The following is an 18662-nucleotide window of genomic DNA, read 5'->3' as shown; positions in this document are numbered from 1 at the left end:
CTGGTCGTTTGCAGTTTGAGGACAGTCTGGCTACTCGAGTCGTCACAGAAACCCACATTCTCCCGGTGTGTGCTTCGCTTTCCCAACCACGGAAGAAAAACACCTTGGTAAGTGACACGTTGTACCCGAGAAATAACTGTAACATTAACAGTTAATATAAGCTGACTGTGGTTTGCATGCCATGGTTGCTAACGTGAAAATGGCTAAAGCTAACAACATTGGGGAACGTTGGTAGGCTAGGCTAGATCTGAGCACTGGGCCGACTGTTCTAGATTGCTGAACGCCTGTTAATGCGAGGTTAATTTATTCGTGTGTAGGGTTTTACAATTTAATGTGTTTTACAATTTAATGAACACATCAAATGTTACCCCATTGCACAGAGAGTTTGGTTAAGCACTACCGAGCTTTACTTTTAGATCAGTATTTGTGTCATTTGAATGCTACTTTCTGCATAGTACTGCGTTCTTTCTGTATGTTTCTCAATGTTATGAATTTAAAAAAATGTCAATTGAAACAAGCTCAGGCTTTCTTGTGTAATCTCCTTTTAGTTGACCTTGTACCAGTGGGTCTGTACTGTGATGAAACTGTACCTTTTTCTCAATAAACTTTTCAATCAATCAAACAATCAATCAATCAAGTGGTTCTCAACCTGTGAATCGGACCCCCAGGGGGTTCTCAAAAGAGCTTGGGAGATTTAAGTTAAATGTTAAACATTGTTATTTCACTCGATTTATTTATTTCTGTGGTTACAATTCAAAACATGCAAACATGACCCTCTATTACTTCAGTCTATATTAATGCCTATTATATATTTTTTGTTTATTGTATTTGAATTGAAGAAATGAATAAATGTAAATTTTCCCAATTCCAATTCAAAAATAGTAAAAAGAAAATAATTCAGGATTCAAATTAAAAAATGTCAAAAGAAATAGCTGATCTACAAGCTTAAAACGCGTCGACAGTATATGCATTTGAGTGACTGAAAATATTCATGTGGTTAATGTAGATCAAACAAAAATGACAAATATTTGGTGGCCCCCCTGTAGTAACTGTGACGGCCCCCTAGGGGTCCCAGACCACTTTATGAGCCATAAATCAGCTCAAAGTTGATTTATATATCATACTGTATAACAGATACAGCTTTGTTAAATTATCTTAATTTGGTTATTTTACCCCACAGAGTCATGTCTCAAACACAAACCCGAAGAGGGAAAAAAAAAGAAGAAAACAAGAAGAAGACTTTGCCAGTCGAAAACAACTTGGAGGAGGTGGAGTCAGATATCGAAGGTAAGAATTTTATTCAATCATGGTTATACATAGAGTGGTCTCGTATAGCACAAGGTTGTCTGGTGGGGCCCCCCCACCACCACCACAATCATTCCATACCAAGGTGTGTGTGTGTGTGTGTGTGTGTGTGTGTGTGTGTGTGTGTGTGTGTGTCTGTGCGCGTGCGCGTGCATGCGTGCAAACACACACGCCTTGGTATTCTGTGCACCTACAAAGTTCAATGTCCTTGTGGTTAGTCCGCCCTCAGACTGGGAGGTTGATGTTCGACCCTTGGTCAGGACATAACAAATAAATATCCTGGCACTCTGCATCCCGGGTTGGATATAGATTGAGTCCCTGCGACATACTAGCATCATGTCCAGGGGGTGGACTTGTAATGTACACAAAGCTGCCTCATGCTAAAGAAACAGGAAATAGGCTCCTGCCCTATGGGCCTCGTGGCTCGGCAAGGCTTAGTTACAAAGCTTTGTCTAACTGAAATAGAACAGCCTATGACTGTTAACACGTTGAAACAAATACAATCCTAAGTATTTAATACATCTTTGCGCATCTTTTTCAGTTGAAGAGGTTCGAGGCGGTTCTTGTGGAACCATGGAAAAATTCAAGTCGGACTTGAACCAGCTAAAGGGAGAGAACCAGCTCCTCAAAGAGGAGATTCGTCTCCTTAAGGAAGAGAACAGACTACTAAAACAGGAGCGGGATCTCCTAAAGGAGAAGTCTCGTTCCTCTGAGGCCGGTTCAAAAGGTAACTAGACTGTTCCTCCCAAAACCTACATGTCAGGCTCAAACTACCATCTAAAGCAGGGGTTTTCAGCTGATTTTGACCCAGGGACCACCATTCTGACTAGGAGCAACCTGGGGACCACCACTATTGTCAGGTGGGTCCATCATAGACCCATCCAACAATATATTGTCCGTTCTCAAAGCATTTTATTACCAGAAAAGAGCAGTTATATCATTCTATCAAGTATTTTTTCCCCTCAAAATATTTTTATTCACCTGCAAACAAGAAAAAAAGAGTAGCAAATTGAACTAAAAGGAAAATTTAAAAAGGAAAAGTAACTTTTCTTTTCAATGAATGCATGGCCAGGGACCACCTGCAATGCCACCAGTGGTCCACGGACCACCAGTTGAAAACCCACGATCTAAAGCAATGGTTCCCAAACTGTTAAGCCTGTGACAAAAAAAGAGGTATTTTACGTTTGCCTGGGACACAAAAATAGTGAAAACAGCAGACCTACAAACTCACAACGTGTCGCTTCACGCCGTGTTGTGAGCTTGTATATAGGCCTTTTACTTTCTAATTTATGGAATTTCTTCGATTTTCTCATATTTATTCATGAAATAAAATTGCAATCACTGCATTCTTATTTTTATTTTTTTGCTCTTTGGTTCTCTCTTTATATATTTGCTGACTTTAAGGTTCACAGAAAAGGAGCCATGACCTTGGTGAGTCCTCCGACTCCTCTGAGCCTGAGTCCTCCTTTGAAACAAAGAAGGCTGCCAAGAAGAGAAGAAGGAAGCCAGCATCGTCATCATCATCAGATGAGGACTCCCCAAAGAAAAAGCCAAAGAAGGCTTCATTTGGAAAGCGAGGTATCTGGGAAAATAAAGATTTTCATATTGCTTCTGTAACAATGCACACACAAACAGTGCTTTTGCTTACATCAGTGGTTATCAAAGTGGATTTCAGGGACTCTGGGTTTACCTTAAGCGTTCTAAATCGACCCCTAAGAGTATGTAACTCTTGACACAAAACTCTGATGTACAGATGGAACCAAATGAGCCCTAACCAGTCCATTTGTGCACTGTCAGAGTTAAGGGGGGGACCTTGAATTTTTAAATTTTACATCACACTGCAGCATGAAAATGCACTGATTTATTAAGTGACCCCAAAATTTGGTAAATGCACCCCTTTTTTATCGACTACATTGGGGAGCTTTCAGACTCCGTTCACCTTAGCAAGGCCTATGGAAGATTTTCGTCTTAGTAGGAGCATCTCTGCTAAGAGTACTCTCCCTTCCACCCACACACAATCTCTTAACGGCAACATTTGGCATAGTCAGGCTGGCCCTATTATGAAACTGTTATGTATAGACTATCAATTAAACCCTGAAGTGAAAAAGAATAGTTTAAGTACTGATCATCATGTATACTCGGATTGTACAATATATTTGTAATTATGAGTGTGTTTTTTTCCCTTTCTTTTTTTTTCTTTTTCTTTGATCTGTCTTGTAGTCAGTAGCCCAGAGGATGTGGTCCACCGCTATAAGAAGTTGGTGAGGATGTACAAGAGGACCAGGAGCATCCCAGAAACCTGTAGGGCCTTTGACTTGGACCGCAACACCATCGCAGGGACTGCGGTCATCGCAGATGTCCTCATTGCCGGAGAGGGTGGGGATTTTGGAGAGCTGCCCATAATTGCTGAAAAGCAGAGTTTGGCTAGCTTTGCCAAAGTATGCAAGGCATTTTTGGATGCAAACCCCACCCTAAAGGAGAAAGTGGATAAGATGAGGAAGGCCAATGAGCTGCTCACCATCAAATACAAATTTCAGAAATGAGGGGGCCTGGTGAAGCACCAGCCATGTGATATCACATTATCATGTGTCTTCTGCAGACCGGTCTGGCCCATGTGGGTGCTTGTGCTAGGTGGGTGTTTTCAGAAACCAAAAAGTGAAGAATCAACCAGTGTCTGCACTGTCTTAAAGTCCTGACAGACACATCACTTTTTGGTTTCTGAAAAACGGCCACCCAGTGCTTGGGGCCTGACCAGTCTGCAGGAAACACATGATGATGTGAATTCACACACAGACGCACGCACACACACACACACAGTTGGAGTTAATACGTCGTTGTTTTCAGTAGTTTTGTGTCCCGGGCAAATGCCAAATACCTGTTCTTTTTGTCATAAGGTTTAACCGTTTGGGAACCATTGCTTTACAGGAGGGATTTTACAGGTTTTATAATGATTTTTTGCACTATTCTTCTCATTATCATGTGTCTACTGCAGACCGGTCTGGCCCATGTGGGTGCTTGCACTAGGTGGGTGTTTTCACTTTTCAGAGACCAAAAAGTGGAATGCCCACCCAGTGCTTGGGGCCAGACTGGTCTGCAGAAAACACATGATGATGTGAATTCCCAAGACTGGGACTGTTTACTTAGTAATTATTATTTATAGTTATTATTTATCACTGTTATTTTTATTTTATTTTTATTTATTTTTTGAAAAAGAAGTCTATTCTGATAAAAAAAAAGTGCCTGACTGTTAAAAATTTGCACAGTTTTTGAAATTGTTTTATAAGAATTTGAAATCCATTGGATTAAAACGTTTATCTTTGGCAGCTCACTTGTTTTTGCATATCTGTCACAGCGAGGTGTTTTGAGTGAGGAAGTGTAAAAATAATGCATTCATCTTAATGTAATTTGATGGCTGGTGATGGTGGTTTTTGATGGGAACTCTTATCTCCTGACAGATACAGTGTGCTGTTCAGGGGGAGAATCAGACTCTGTATCTGTATCAGTGTACTCTGACACTGTATCATAGACACTGGTCGGTTTTGCGGCATTTTCGGTCCAAGTGTCTTGGGTAATGTGATAGTTTCCTAGTTACGGGCTAAATACTGAGTAATTACCAGGTAATAACATGGAAACAGACCTCACTTCCTTTTACAGTACAGTTGCACTTTAATAACTATGTAATTTCCAGGTAGATATTTTTCTATTTACTGGGTGACAAATGAGTAATTACCAGGTAATAGCATGGAAACAGGCCTCACTTCCTTTTTCAGTACAATTCCACTTTAATAACTATGTAATTTCCAGGTAGGTATTTTTGTAGTTCCTGGGCAACGAATGAGTAATTACCAGGTAATAGCATGGAAACAGACTTCACTTCCTTCTACAGTACAAATCCACTTTAATAACTAGGTACTTTGTAGGTAGGTATTTTTGTAGTTCCTGGGCAACAAATGAGTAATTACCAGGTAATAACATGGAAACAGACCTCACTTCCTTTTACAGTACAAATCCACTTTAATAACTAGGTACTTTGTAGGTAGGTATTTTTCTAGTTCCTGGGTAACGAATGAGTAATTATCAGGTAATAGCATGGAAACAGATCTCACTTCCTTTTGCAGTACAATTCCACTTTAATAACTAGGTACCTTCAAGGTAGGTATTTTTCTAGTTCCTGGGTAACAAATAAGTAATTACCAGGTAATAGCATGGAAACAGGCCTCACTTCCTTTTGCAGTACAGTTCAACTGTAATTACCAGATAAATGTTGTAGTTACTGGGTAAATACTAAGTTACCAGGTAAGTAGTAAAAACCAGTTGACTACTAGGGAAATACATGGCGTAAATACCTAGTAGTACCTAGTAATACCTAGTAAATACTCTTCATTTCCTAGTAATTACATGGTAATTATCTAATAGAAACTTATAATGTCTTGGTAATTACACCTGGTAGCCAATAGGAAAGTAACTGGTAGTGTCATAATAATTTCTTTGTAAATTTCACAGTACTTACTGTGTATTTACCAATACAATACATAGCCTTCCTCGGTAGTGGTCAGGTACAATTAAAGGGTAGTTACTGTGTAGTTATGAAATAAATATAGTCAATAACCTGATAATTACATGGTAGTTCACATGGTAATTTTGCAGGTATTGCTGGGTATGTTATCTGGTAGTTACCAGGTACCTATTTGGTAAGTGACTGATAAGTACTTTAAAATACATTGTAGTTTCCATGTAGTTATTAGGAAAATACTAATTACTGAGTAAGTAATTGGCAATGATCAAGCTAGTAAGATTGTAATTGTTAAATAAATACCTAGTAGTTATTATTATTATTACATGGTGTTTGATGAGTAGTTATTAGGCAAGTGTTATATATTTACTAAGTAAATACAGTGTGAATAAAAAGGTTTTTACCATGTATTACTTAGTAATTACTCAGTAATTGCTATTTATTACCTTGTAGTTACTTGGTAGTTGTCAGAAAATTACTTGGTACTCATGAAATAAGTACATTATTAAATACTATGCAATTACCTTGTAATAACTTTAAGAAACACCCAGTAATTACTAATTATTATATGTAGTTGTTAGGAAATAATATAATAATTACTTAGTGAGTACCTAGTAATTAATCACATACAAAACCCAAAACCAGTGAAGTTGGCACGTTGTGTAAATCGTAAATAAAAACAGAATACAATGATTTGCAAATCCCTTTCAACCTATATTCAATTGAATACACTGCAAAGACAAGTTACTTAATGTTCGAACAGGTAAACTTTGTAATTTTTTGCAAATATTAGCTCATTTGGAATTTGATGCCTGCAACATGTTTCAAAAAAGCTGGCACAAGTGGCAAAAAAGACTGAGAAAGTTGAGGAATGCTCATCAAACACTTATTTGGAACATCCCACAGGTGAACGGGCTAATTGGGAACAGGTGGGTGCCATGATTGGGTATAAAAGCAGCTTCCCTGAAATGCTCAGTCATTCACAAACAAGGATGGGGCGAGGGTCACCACATAGTGAACAAATGCGTGAGCTGATTGTCGAACAGTTTAAGAACAACATTCCTCAACGAGCTATTGCAAGAAATTTAGGGATTTCATCATCTACGGTCCGTAATATCGTCAAAAGGTTCAGAGAATCTGGAGAAATCACTGCGGCGTAGTTTACAAGGCGAAAACCAACATTGAATGCCCGTGACCTTCGATCCCTCAGGCGGTACTGCATCAAAACCGACATCAGTGTGTAAAGGACATCACCACATGGGCTCAGGAACACTTCAGAAAACCACTGTCAGTAACTACAGTTTGTCGCTACATCTGCAAGTGCAAGTTAAAACTCTACAATGCAAAGCGAAAGCCATTTATCAACAGCACCCAGAAACACCGCCGGCTTCGCTGGGCCCGAGCTCATCTAAGATGGACTGATGCAAAGTGGAAAAGTGTTCTGTGGTCTGACGAGTCCACATTTCAAATTGTTTTTGGAAACTGTGGACGTCGTGTCCTCCGGACCAAAGAGGAATAGAACCATCCGGACTGTTATAGGCGCAAAGTTCAAAAGCCAGCATCTGTGATGGTATGGGGGTGTATTAGTGCCCAAGGCATGGGCAACTTACACATATGTGAAGGCACCATTAATGCTGAAAGGTACATACAGGTTTTGGAGCAACATATGTTGCCATCCAAGCAACGTCTTTTCATGGACGCCCTGCTTATTTCAGCAAGACAATGCCAAGCCACATTCTGCACGTGTTACAACAGCATGGCTCCATAGTAAAAGAGTGCGGGTACTAGACTGGCCTGCCTGTAGTCCAGACCTGTCTCCCATTGAAAATGTGTGGCGCATTATGAAGCGTAAAATACGACAACGGAGACCCCGGACTGTTGAACAACTTAAGCTGTACATCAAGCAAGAATGGGAAAGAGTTCCACCTGAAAAGCTTCAAAAATTGGTCTCCTCAGTTCCCAAATGTTTACTGAGTGTCGTTAAAAGGAAAGGCAATGTAACACAGTGGTAAAAAGGCCCCTGTGCCAACTTTTTTGCAATGTGTTGCTGCCTTTAAATTCTAAGTTAATGATTATTTGCAAAAAAAACAATAAAGTTTCTCAGTTTGAACATTAAACATCTTGTCTTTGCAGTGTATTCAATTGAATATAAGTTGAAAAGGATTTGCAAATCATTGTATTCTGTTTTTATCTACGATTTACATAACGTGCCAACTTCACTGGTTTTGGGTTTTGTAGTTACCATATGAATACTTTATAATTACTGAGTAATTACTTCTTATTACCTGGCTGTTACCAGGTACTTCTTAAGAAATTACTTGGCAATTACCTAGTAAGTACTTGGCAATTAACAAAATAGTTAGTATATAATTACATTATAATTACCCAGTAATTAATACTTATTACCAGGTAGTTACTTTGTATTTGCCTGGAATTGACTTGGTAATTACTTTAAAAGTACTAGGTAATTACCTATATAGTTACCTCGTAATTACATGGTAATTTTACAGTAACTACTCCTTATTACATGGTACTTACCTTGTAATTACCATGTCAATACATGGTAATTACAGTACCGTAAAAGGAAGCGTTACTGCATGGGGTGTCCGAAAACTTTTTTCCACCACTGTATAGTACATTTCATGCGACAAGTGCAGACTCAATGGGCCTCATTCACTAATATGTGCGTGGAAATGTTCTTACTTTGCGCACAAAATAAGTGCGTACGCAAAATCCCCGTGGGATTCATGACACCTGCGCATCGGCAATTTTTGTTCTCACCACCTTGCGTAGTATGTATGTGAATCAGAATCATTCTAAATTGACAGGCGCGTGCTGGCAATTTTTGATTAGCATACTACCACGCCCCCATTTCTCTATATAAGGAAACCGCTTGCCTAGAGTTGATTCATGAATGAAGGAAGCAGTTACGCGAGGAGAGAAGTAGTAAATTTCACAGTTTGTTAGAAGCGATGGCGCCGGGTCTTACAGGAATGCCATGCCATTGCAACATTGTGGAGGACACAGCATGCCAGGATGATCTTGCCCACCTTTTCAGGTGTATAGCTAAAGTAGTTTGCCACCAGCTGTATCCAAACACATCCAACGGCCCTTAAGCACGCCAAAAGTGCGCTCTATTACGGCACGTGTGTGGGCACGTATGTTATTATAGCGCACCTCTTGAGGGGTTTCAGGGTTTGCGTATGGTGTCATCAGCCATGTTTTAAGGCCATATCCTCGGTCACCTAAACACTATAACATTTTAGCATTAACGGAATAGAGACTTACCAAAAATGCTAACTAAAAACAATTGAAATAAAAGACCAGAACAAAAAATGCTCACCAACAAGCCATCCACTTCTCATAGCCCCTGCCTCCAAACGCATTCCTACTGTATGTTTTGCAAAATAATGAGTCATGCGTGTCTCCTGGCCAGCGGGCTACAGCGTTAAGGATATGGCAGTCAGCATTACAGATCATCTGCACGTTGATGGAGTGATAGTTTTTTCTGTTCATGTATTGGATTGAGTCAATCGATGGAGCTTTGATGCGCACATGGGTACTGTCTATTGCGCCAATTGTATTTGGCATTCCAGCTATGCCATGGAACCCCCTCTTCACATCGGTCTGATTGTGTTCATCAATATGGGAATTTGATATATTCAGGCAATAGCCTTAGGATGCCATTTAATACCCGTGGGATGACACGGCTCAGGGAGGGTAGTGAAATCCCAGCCCGGTCTGCTATTGTGGCATGGGCTGCAATATCCTCTAGCAAGACTAGATATGCCATCTTAACACTTGCACAGGTGAATCAGAATCATTTATATACCCCGCATGCCCTTTAACATGCTACCAATTAACCAGTTGCCTTTGGCCACAGATGTGTAATTTCATGACACAAGAAATCGTTGGGAGTGGGTGATCATTATAGGCCAAAACAATTAAATGAAAGCCAAAACTGTTCGGCCTACATTTCGAAATGTACATTCTCATATACTCCTTTGTAAACTAGGACTGTTGTTATTGTTGAAAATTTTAATTGTCACAATGATGAAGGTGAAAGTGTATCAATTTCATGGTTATTTAATACATTTGGCCAATATATTAGTAGATTAATGATTTAAAAAAATGTTAATTAAATCTCTTTTTAATGAATGTGGCTTTATAGGCTCTGCATGTACTTAAAATTAGTGCTGCACGATTTGATAAAAATGTGTGATTGCGATTATGGTGGACAATATCGCGATTTGCGATTGCGATTACAATATAATTACAATAAAATATAATAAATAAATGGTATCATGAGTCTTTTTGCTTGATTCAGTGTTTCCCCTACATTATATTAGGGGGGCACTGACCTGACATAGTTATTGTTATTGACGGACAGTGTGTCAATGACCATCAACAGACTGAGCACCATCAAACACGCTGCTCACACAGCAGCGCAGCACGGAACTGTACACACGGCGGAGCAAGCCTGTGTTGCGTTCAGGCTTTGTCATGTAAATGACAAATTCCAGCACGCCATAGCACAACACAGCAGCATGTCAAGTGGGCCGAACCCGAGCAAAATTGCTCAATTTTTCATTTGTTATGGAGTCCATGATTTCCTTGTGATACTTACAAATGTTTGCTTAACTGTGCTTGGATGTTGTTTTATGAGGCTCTGGCGGCTTTCAGTTGTCTCTTTGTCTTTAACGTTACACTGCTCGGCTTTCTCTCGCATGCACTCTTCCTACTTTTCCCTGTGCTGTGCTGTCTCAAGTATTGATATACCCTGCGTTCCAAATCGCATACTTCTGCTATATACTTTTAGTATGTACTGCAGCTGCCCTTAAAAAGTATGTAGTGTAGTATGCAGTATGCATGCAGTATGCATACTATTGGGACACACTACATCTGCTCCCTGAACTCTGACCCTCTTGCTCACTTCCACCGCCGTCCGTAGCGCCACATTTGAATATTTTGTGTTGTTGTACTTCAGAGATGCAGCAAATCTTCTCTCGTCGAGCTCGCCAGAGTCGTGCATACCGTCGGAGGTGCCAGAGAGCTGTGTTGCTGTTATGTCGTCATGTATGTTGTTGTTTCTAATAAACAGTCCCAAGCCTATTATTAGTGACCTGTCTACTAGTCACCAGTAGGCATATTAACCCCCTTCACACACAGCTCTCTGTTGCTGGCAGATGTTTGATGTTAAATATATTTACAGCTATGCAGCTGCTGGCACTATATTCTGTCTGCATGTGAAGCAGCCTTACATTCACATTACTTTTATTTGTAGTGTAACATACTTGCACATTCTTACTACATTACTTAATATGTATTTGACTTTTACTATTTATATATTTACTAGTCTATAGTGCTCATACCTGGCCCATAGTGTATTCATATTTAGTCATATTCATTCATTATTTATACCACACTTACACCACTGCCTGTACTGGTAGAATCTTCTATATTGTAGTCATAGTTGAACCCTAACATTGATTATACTATAATCACAATAAAGTTGAATGTTGTAACCGTGTTCTTGCAAAACTGTATGATATGTGACAGTATATAATCAGACCATTGCAGTCCTAATATCTAGTGTCTTAGTATCTCAAATTAAATAAACCATGTATGAAAGGAAGTGTGGGCGTTGGTTGTACACGCAGCTCAGTAAGTGTGACGTAACTTCCGCTGCGCAAAGGATTGTGAGTCAGAATGGCCAAAGAAGCATGCTGACATGCATACTGCGAAATGTGACCGGATGTAGTAGAACATCCTGGTACTTTTGGCATACTGCATCTGACATACTATGTATTGGGACACACTAATTCTTTTTCTGGCGTACTAAATAGTATGGTAGTATGGGTATTGGAACGCAGGGATAGACTGGTTGTGTTGCCGCGGGACGTGGCGACTTTAACTTTTAAACTTTAACACTCCACGTCTTTCAAGTATGGCGACGTTGGACAGAAAGACGTGCTGTGTAAAAGTTTAAAAGTTAAAGTCGCCATGTCCCGTCTCAAGTGCTGATATAGATTGGTCATGTTGCCACGGGATGTGGTGACTTTAACTTTTACACTTACAGAGCACGTCTTTCTGTTCAGCGTCGCCATACCTGAATCCAAAGTATCGCCATGTAACAGACGTTTTTTTCGCCACCAGCACAGGCTGTTCTTAGTCGAGCTCATGCTCTTCTTCAGCATCTGTGTTGGTTACTGCTGCACGCTGGCTGCACGCACCAAGATAGCTTGTGGGCGTGATGTCAACAAACTCCACACACTACAGGAGAGGCAGTCACGTTCACAGGCACACACGTTAATATTTATTTAGCCTACATTAAATCGCAAATTGCAGCCTTTTATGCGGTTATGTAATCGCACAGCCTGACATCGTGATTGCGATTGCGATTAGATTAATTGTGCAGCACTACTTAAAAGGTATGTGTTTGCATTTTCTCAGTTAGTTCGGCCTTCCTCATTTGTGCGTATGCATGGGGGTTGAGGCAGTTCTAAATTTGTTTGCAGAGTAAGAACAAATTTGAATAAGAAAATATTGATGAATCCCGGATTTGTACGTCAAACGATCGTACGCACAGTTTAAGCACAGATTTGTGCGTATGCACTGTTTGTGAATGAGGCCCAATGTGCTTAAAAACAGAAACAAAGGTACATTGTACATGACAAAACATAAACATTATAATAAGAGTGACTAACATTTATAAAAACACACAATCAAAGGTGTTAGTTAAACAAGATAAGAGGATATCTAGCCTTTTCTCCAGTTCAATAGTAGCTAAGGTGTTTCTATTCATGTATTTATTAGTTTATTTGTGAGGGACATTGCAAGAAACACTAACAGGTTAAAGTAACATGAATCAGATGAGTTGCATACAGTTAGGGCTGCCACTAACTTATATATTTTTTTTAAAAAAAAAAATATATATTTTATTCAATTAATAAGATTTTGAAAAAAGGCACAGGATATATTTTTGTATGACATTTCTATTGTCATAGTAGGTGATAAAACATTTTAAATACATGTAATTAAAATGCTGCCCATCTCTGCCAACAATGCATAGGCCTATGTGATACAACAATATAAAAGAATACTAGTAAATATATGCTGCATATAATTTGAATTGTCCGTATCAATAACCTGAAGAATTGCAGGTCTGTATAATCCAACAGAATCTAAGAGAAAACCAGGCATTCAATGACAGCAAATAAATCCATAGGCCTACTGCCATCTGCTACCAGCAGAAGGACAAACATCAGCTTGACACTTCACTGACGCAACGATGCGTTATGGAGAATACCAGTGTTAACAACGCAGCACACACAATAATTTACTATATCCTTGATAACTTTATTGCAAACAATTCGGCGATTAAAACACAACCTTTAAGGGAATTCCTATACGTCCTTCATGGGAACAATATGCATGACAATTTCCCTTATTAGTCTCTGAACAGCAACGTTATGGTTGAACAACAAGTTTTACTATAGCCATTAAATTTGCTATCATAACATTTTATTTCTATTTTTATGAATAAAAAGTTCCTCACAGCAATGGCAGGCAGCTTTTCAAAATGCGCAAAACATCAGGTGTAAGTGGAAATAAAAGATACATGGGAAAGTTTTATAGGATATTTATAAGTTTTATAGGCAATCTTATCTTCCTGCCTTTTATTTTGAAGTTACTTCTGCCTCTGATGTCATCGCCATTCTACTTTTTGTCCAAAACAATAAATAGCCATTTCTCAATACACAAGTTCAGCAGTTCGGACTTGTGGACTTGGCAAGTTCAGACTTGGCAAGTCCGCGCGAGAGTCCGGACTTTCCAAGAACTGGAGGACGGGAGGACGGGAGTACAGTCATTTCTGCTTTTGGAACAGCAGCGAACTTGATGATGTCACCACCTTGCCTTGGCTGTTGTACTGTGTTGTATACATGCATTTAGAATAAAACAATATAAACACAGCCCAGCCCTGCGTCTTTTCATAGACATTGTAAGACTGTAATGTGTATATGTTTTTAACGTTTCAGCATATATAACTGACACACAAAAACATATAAATAGCCAAAATAGTTTCATAAAATGTCATATAAAACCTTTTTCCCGCAGCTTGATCATATTTAATCTATAGCCTATCCAATTCCCGCACCTGGCCTCTGATAATCAAAAGTCAAGTGCGGGGGGAAAGTTTGTGGAGAATTGGTGGTTATTGTGATCGTGAGCATTGGCGAGATGGAAATCAATAACGGACATGGATTGGAGAAGCTGTTTTGGTGCATGTAATTGCAGCAGGATTGCTGTACCTGCAGGCTGAGGAGGAGGCTGCCCAGCTGAGGAGGCACATCCGAGAAAGACAGCGGAGGATGAGGATGAGACGTGATGAGACGAATGAAATGAATGAATGAAAAGTTAAAAGTACTCATTATGCAGAGTGACCCAATTTCAAGTGTTGTTATCATCATATACATTCTTAGTTACTGTCCATCACTGCATTTGCCTCATCATTATGCTTTCTGTCTACATTTTTATGGAGACTTGACAGTTTACTTGGTAAAAAACAAGAAAAAAACAAGCAGTTTAATCATGTATTAAGTCTAACATTTTACTGAAGTGTTGAGTTGTAGATTGTGGTGCTGTTGAAACGTACTGGATTATACTGACAGCAGTTTCTCATTTAGTCTATCCTCACCAATATAAATGGGATCAAACAGGTCAGATGTTAAGAGGAAAATTTTATTCAGCCACACTTCAGACATCAGGTATACAATTCATATCAGATAATCAATATTTAAAATGCGGTTGAATAAATACTACAATAAATACAATTAATCTTTAAATACAATAAATTAATTACAATAAATTAAAATCATTATTGAATGGTAAAAAACATAAATAAACAAAAGAATACATACAAAGAACAATTACATTAACAATGTTACAACATTTAATAATAAAATAATATATCTTATATACTGAGACTGAATATTACCCATTAGACATTCCCCAAACGAATTACATATTTGTATTCTTCATATTTAACCACTACAGAGATATCAGTGACGAATTTAAATGTACTACCCGAGAGTGGCTGCTCTCGGTGGGCAACACAACAGTAACATATCGGTAATTATGGCTTACAATTGTGCGCCTTGCCCTCACTTACCATTTCTGAAGATTGTTGCAAAATGCATGCTGGGATACTTGGCTGTCTGAAGTCCACACAAGTCTGCTCCGATGCATCCCCGGTAAAAGGGGCATGGCGAGAACACATCCGGGCATTTGGACTGAACTTGGCTAGATGTGAACTTTGAATTGGAACAGTACTTGAGCTGTGACTGATGATGTGTCACAAGAACACAAGTCTGCACAAGAACGCATATTGAAAAACGGCTAATGAAAAAAATGAATTTGCAAAAAAACAAAATTGGGCTGTTATTTGAATTTGGTTCTGTCGTTTTTCGTTTTATGATTCTGAGGAAGCGCTTTATTTTAAGGTCCTTGTAATAAGCGTTAGTTAATATGTAATAAGGCAATTATAACTCCTTATAAGATGCTTATTAAAATTATTAAATGTATAATAAGACTAGGGGTGGGCGATATATATCGTTGACGATAATATCGTCATTGTTTTAACGATGTGCAAATTTACGTTACTGAGTATGCAAATGACACAAAAACAACTGAAAACACACGTTGAAACCAGGTTGAAACCCCACACATTCACTGAACAAGAGTTACGTAACTTGCGCGCAGCAGCACGCCGCACTACGCCTAGGAGGTCACATGATCTCTCACTGGCACGGCCGGCAGGTTAGCCTGCTGCTATAAACATCAGCGAGACAGCATGGAAACACCGCCCATGGATACTCCAGCAGCTTCAGGAGATTTAATCCCAAGACGTGGGTCAACTTCAGCTGTATGGAAGTACTTTGGGTTTGAGAAGACTGATGTTACTCAAAAGACAGTAATCTGCAAAGTTTGTTGAAAAAATGTTGCCGTTTAAAGTAGCTCGACAACCAACCTGTTTCACCACTTGCGGACAAACCACACGAAGGAATACGAAGATTGTCAAAAGCTAGCTGCCCAAGAAAAGCCCAAATCGGCGAAGTAACGTTGCTATCACCAATTATATAGCAAAAGAAATGATGCCATTCAGGTGGTGGAGAGAGAAGGCTTTAAACAACTTGTGAATACACTGGACCCGAGATATACAGTGCCTGGTCGGAAATATTTCAGCAAAACTGCTCTGCCCAACCTGTATGATTCATGTCGCCAAACTCTGATGAATGAACTGCAGAAGGTGCCACATTTTGCAACAGCTACGGACTTATGGTCCAGCAGGACATCTGAGCCATACCTCTCCTTGACGGTGCATTTCATCGACGAATACTGGCAACTTAAGAGCAACTGTTTACAAACTTCATACTTCCCAGATGACCATACTGGCCACATCATTGCCCAAGGTCTGAAAGATGCCCTCGCGTCATGGTTGCTGAGTGAACAACGAATGGTTTGCATGACGACAGACAGCGGAGCAAACGTTGTCAGTGCACTCCGGCTCAACAGTTGGATGAGGCTACCATGTTTTGGGCACAGGCTGCACATTGCCATTGGTGAGTAGCCTAATTTGAATATTAAATGCGGTTGATGTTGAATAGTTATATTGTTTATTTGAACAACAAAAATATGAAGAGAAACAATGAAAATAAGCTAAGCTTTTGCTATAGGCATATTAAGATAAGATAAGATAAGATAAGATACACCTTTATTGATCCCACAATTGAGAAATTCCAATGTTACAGCAGTCAAGGGGATAGAGTAAGATTAAAGATTTCAAAATTTAAACTTAAAACTTAAAAACTAGGCATGCAAAATAAAGTACAAAAAATACAAGAAACGATGATAAATAATAATAATAATAATAATAATAATAATAATAATAATGATAATAATAATAATAATAATAATAATAATTATAAGATAATGAGCAGTGAATACAAACCAGCAGTGGATTAAAGAGCACATTTAGTGTAAGTGATTGTATGTGCAAAAACAGCTGTGGTGTTTATAAATATTAAATTTACAATTAAGCAAATACTACAATAAATTAAAGCTGCAAGCAGCGTTTGGCGGGACCTCGCACTCAAGCCCGTTTCGGCCCCCAGCTTATGTCGTCACTGTGAATTATTTAGAAATATCAAACATATTGCCACAAACATCAGAAAATCCTTACAGAGCTGAACGGTTTGATGTTTGAATGTTTTCTGTAGCTGTAGGTATGCAGAAGTGATGTCACAATATGCAAATTAGATGAGTTAATTTCTTCCCATCAGATTCCTCTTCCTTTATTTTGAGGAAGAGATGACAAAAACAGCACAAAACAAAATAAAATAAATCTACTGAGTGAATATGTTCAAAATGATGTTTTACTGAGATTTATGAAATCCAATATGGCCGCCGCCTAGTGATGTCACAGAATGCAAATTAGATGAGTTAATTTACTCCCATGACAAACTTTGGGTCATGATGAATAGTTTTCTCATTTACAGTATGCCTTTATCTGTCACCACTTTCAAGCCACAGCCTTTTGAAATGTTGAAATGAAAATGGAATATTTTCCTCAATTAACTCTGGCACCTAAAGGGTTAAAATGGAGATGCTGCCCCTGTCATGTCTGAATGTAAGATGTAGACACACGCACAGACATCATGTTTCTGTGAGTTTGTGTGTGACAGCGGTTGCCATGGTAATTAAGTAAGCGCACCTGGCAGAAGAGCAGAGAGAGACAGACAGAACACAGAGACACCTCTTTTAGTGGAGATTTAACTCCTCGAACAAGTTCTTCCCATTCCCAAACTGTTGGTCCAATCATGAAAATAATGTGATGATGAGAGAGATAAAGTTATACAGAAGATCTGTTTAGTAGCAGTTGAGGTGGCATGTGTGCATCTTTAAAACTGATAAAATAAACGGTGTAGGAGGAGATGTGTTTTCTTGAGACCACGTTTGAGGCGAAATCTTACTTTGAAAGGACAAATAGCTCACTTCCTGTTGGAATCAGGTCATGGGTGTCAATGCGTGATTTGTAAGTCAAACACACCAGTTTTGGTTTGATCTTGATACGACATTCCTATGGGCTGTAGTGGCCATTTTAGTGTGTCTAGGTGGCGCTAGAGAGCCCATTTTGGCACTGTAGGGGTTAATAATGTGTATTTGCTGTTTCAGATGAAGTTTCTGCTGCTGTAATCTGTCCTTTAAAGATTGTGAGACACACAGACAGAGAGCCCTGTGGCTGTGTCTGTGTGTGCAGCCGTTGTCATGGCGATTAATGACTTGTCAGCACCTGTGGCAGACACAGACAGCTAAGGAGAGCAGCTCACCAAAGGCTGTTTATAATGGGTTTTAACTCCTCGAACAAATGCTTCGCATGCCCAAACCGTTGGTCCAAGCAAGAAAATAAAGTGATTTTGAGAGACAGCCACTTCTCGTGAACGCACGTGTCGCGTTTTATATTTCTCGAGTCAAAAATGTGGTCAGGGGAGCGAGTTTAAAATGTGTTGCACCTAAGCTGTTTCCAGAAATTTCTCCTCTGAGTTTACATGGGAGTGAATGAGAAAATAATGGGTGCTCCCTTCGCTTTGGAGCCACTCAGCAAAAATGTGTACGTGTGAGAGATTCCATGTCAACATATCTGTGAGCTGGACAAATTTTCCTACGTTTTGTGGTATAAATTGTGTCTGTACAGTGAAAATTGTGGCCATGGCAGCGAGTTAAAGACAAAAGTTTTAGACGATTTTTAGAGCCCTCTCCACTCTAGCTCACAGCATTCCGTGCA

General features: G+C 39.2%; 2 protein-coding genes across 6 annotated transcripts in view; both read left to right on the top strand.

The window, feature by feature from the left end:
- Positions 1-18662, top strand: part of steap2 (STEAP family member 2, metalloreductase) — a 247896-nt gene that overhangs the window by 41720 nt on the left and 187514 nt on the right. The window lies entirely within an intron of this gene.
- LOC125882261 (coiled-coil domain-containing protein 106-like) lies at positions 1185-4158 on the top strand. Its single transcript, XM_049566046.1, has 4 exons — positions 1185-1287; positions 1847-2032; positions 2710-2883; positions 3526-4158. Exons 1-4 carry the CDS (start codon positions 1185-1187, stop codon positions 3846-3848), a joined length of 786 nt encoding a protein of 261 aa, XP_049422003.1. The 3' UTR covers positions 3849-4158.

The sequence above is a fragment of the Epinephelus fuscoguttatus genome, linkage group LG21 (genome assembly GCF_011397635.1).
Source record: "Epinephelus fuscoguttatus linkage group LG21, E.fuscoguttatus.final_Chr_v1".
Taxonomy (NCBI): domain Eukaryota; kingdom Metazoa; phylum Chordata; class Actinopteri; order Perciformes; family Serranidae; genus Epinephelus; species Epinephelus fuscoguttatus.
This window is presented reverse-complemented; position numbering and strand designations above follow the sequence as displayed.

Bases quoted from the DNA above. Each gene is read 5' to 3' on its own strand.
- LOC125882261 (XM_049566046.1), top strand. From the start codon at position 1,185: ATGTCTCAAACACAAACCCGAAGAGGGAAAAAAAAAGAAGAAAACAAG. The intron at 1,288-1,846 runs GTAAGAATTTTA...CATCTTTTTCAG, and splicing joins GGTGGAGTCAGATATCGAAG to TTGAAGAGGTTCGAGGCGGT. The intron at 2,884-3,525 runs GTATCTGGGAAA...TCTGTCTTGTAG, and splicing joins GGCTTCATTTGGAAAGCGAG to TCAGTAGCCCAGAGGATGTG.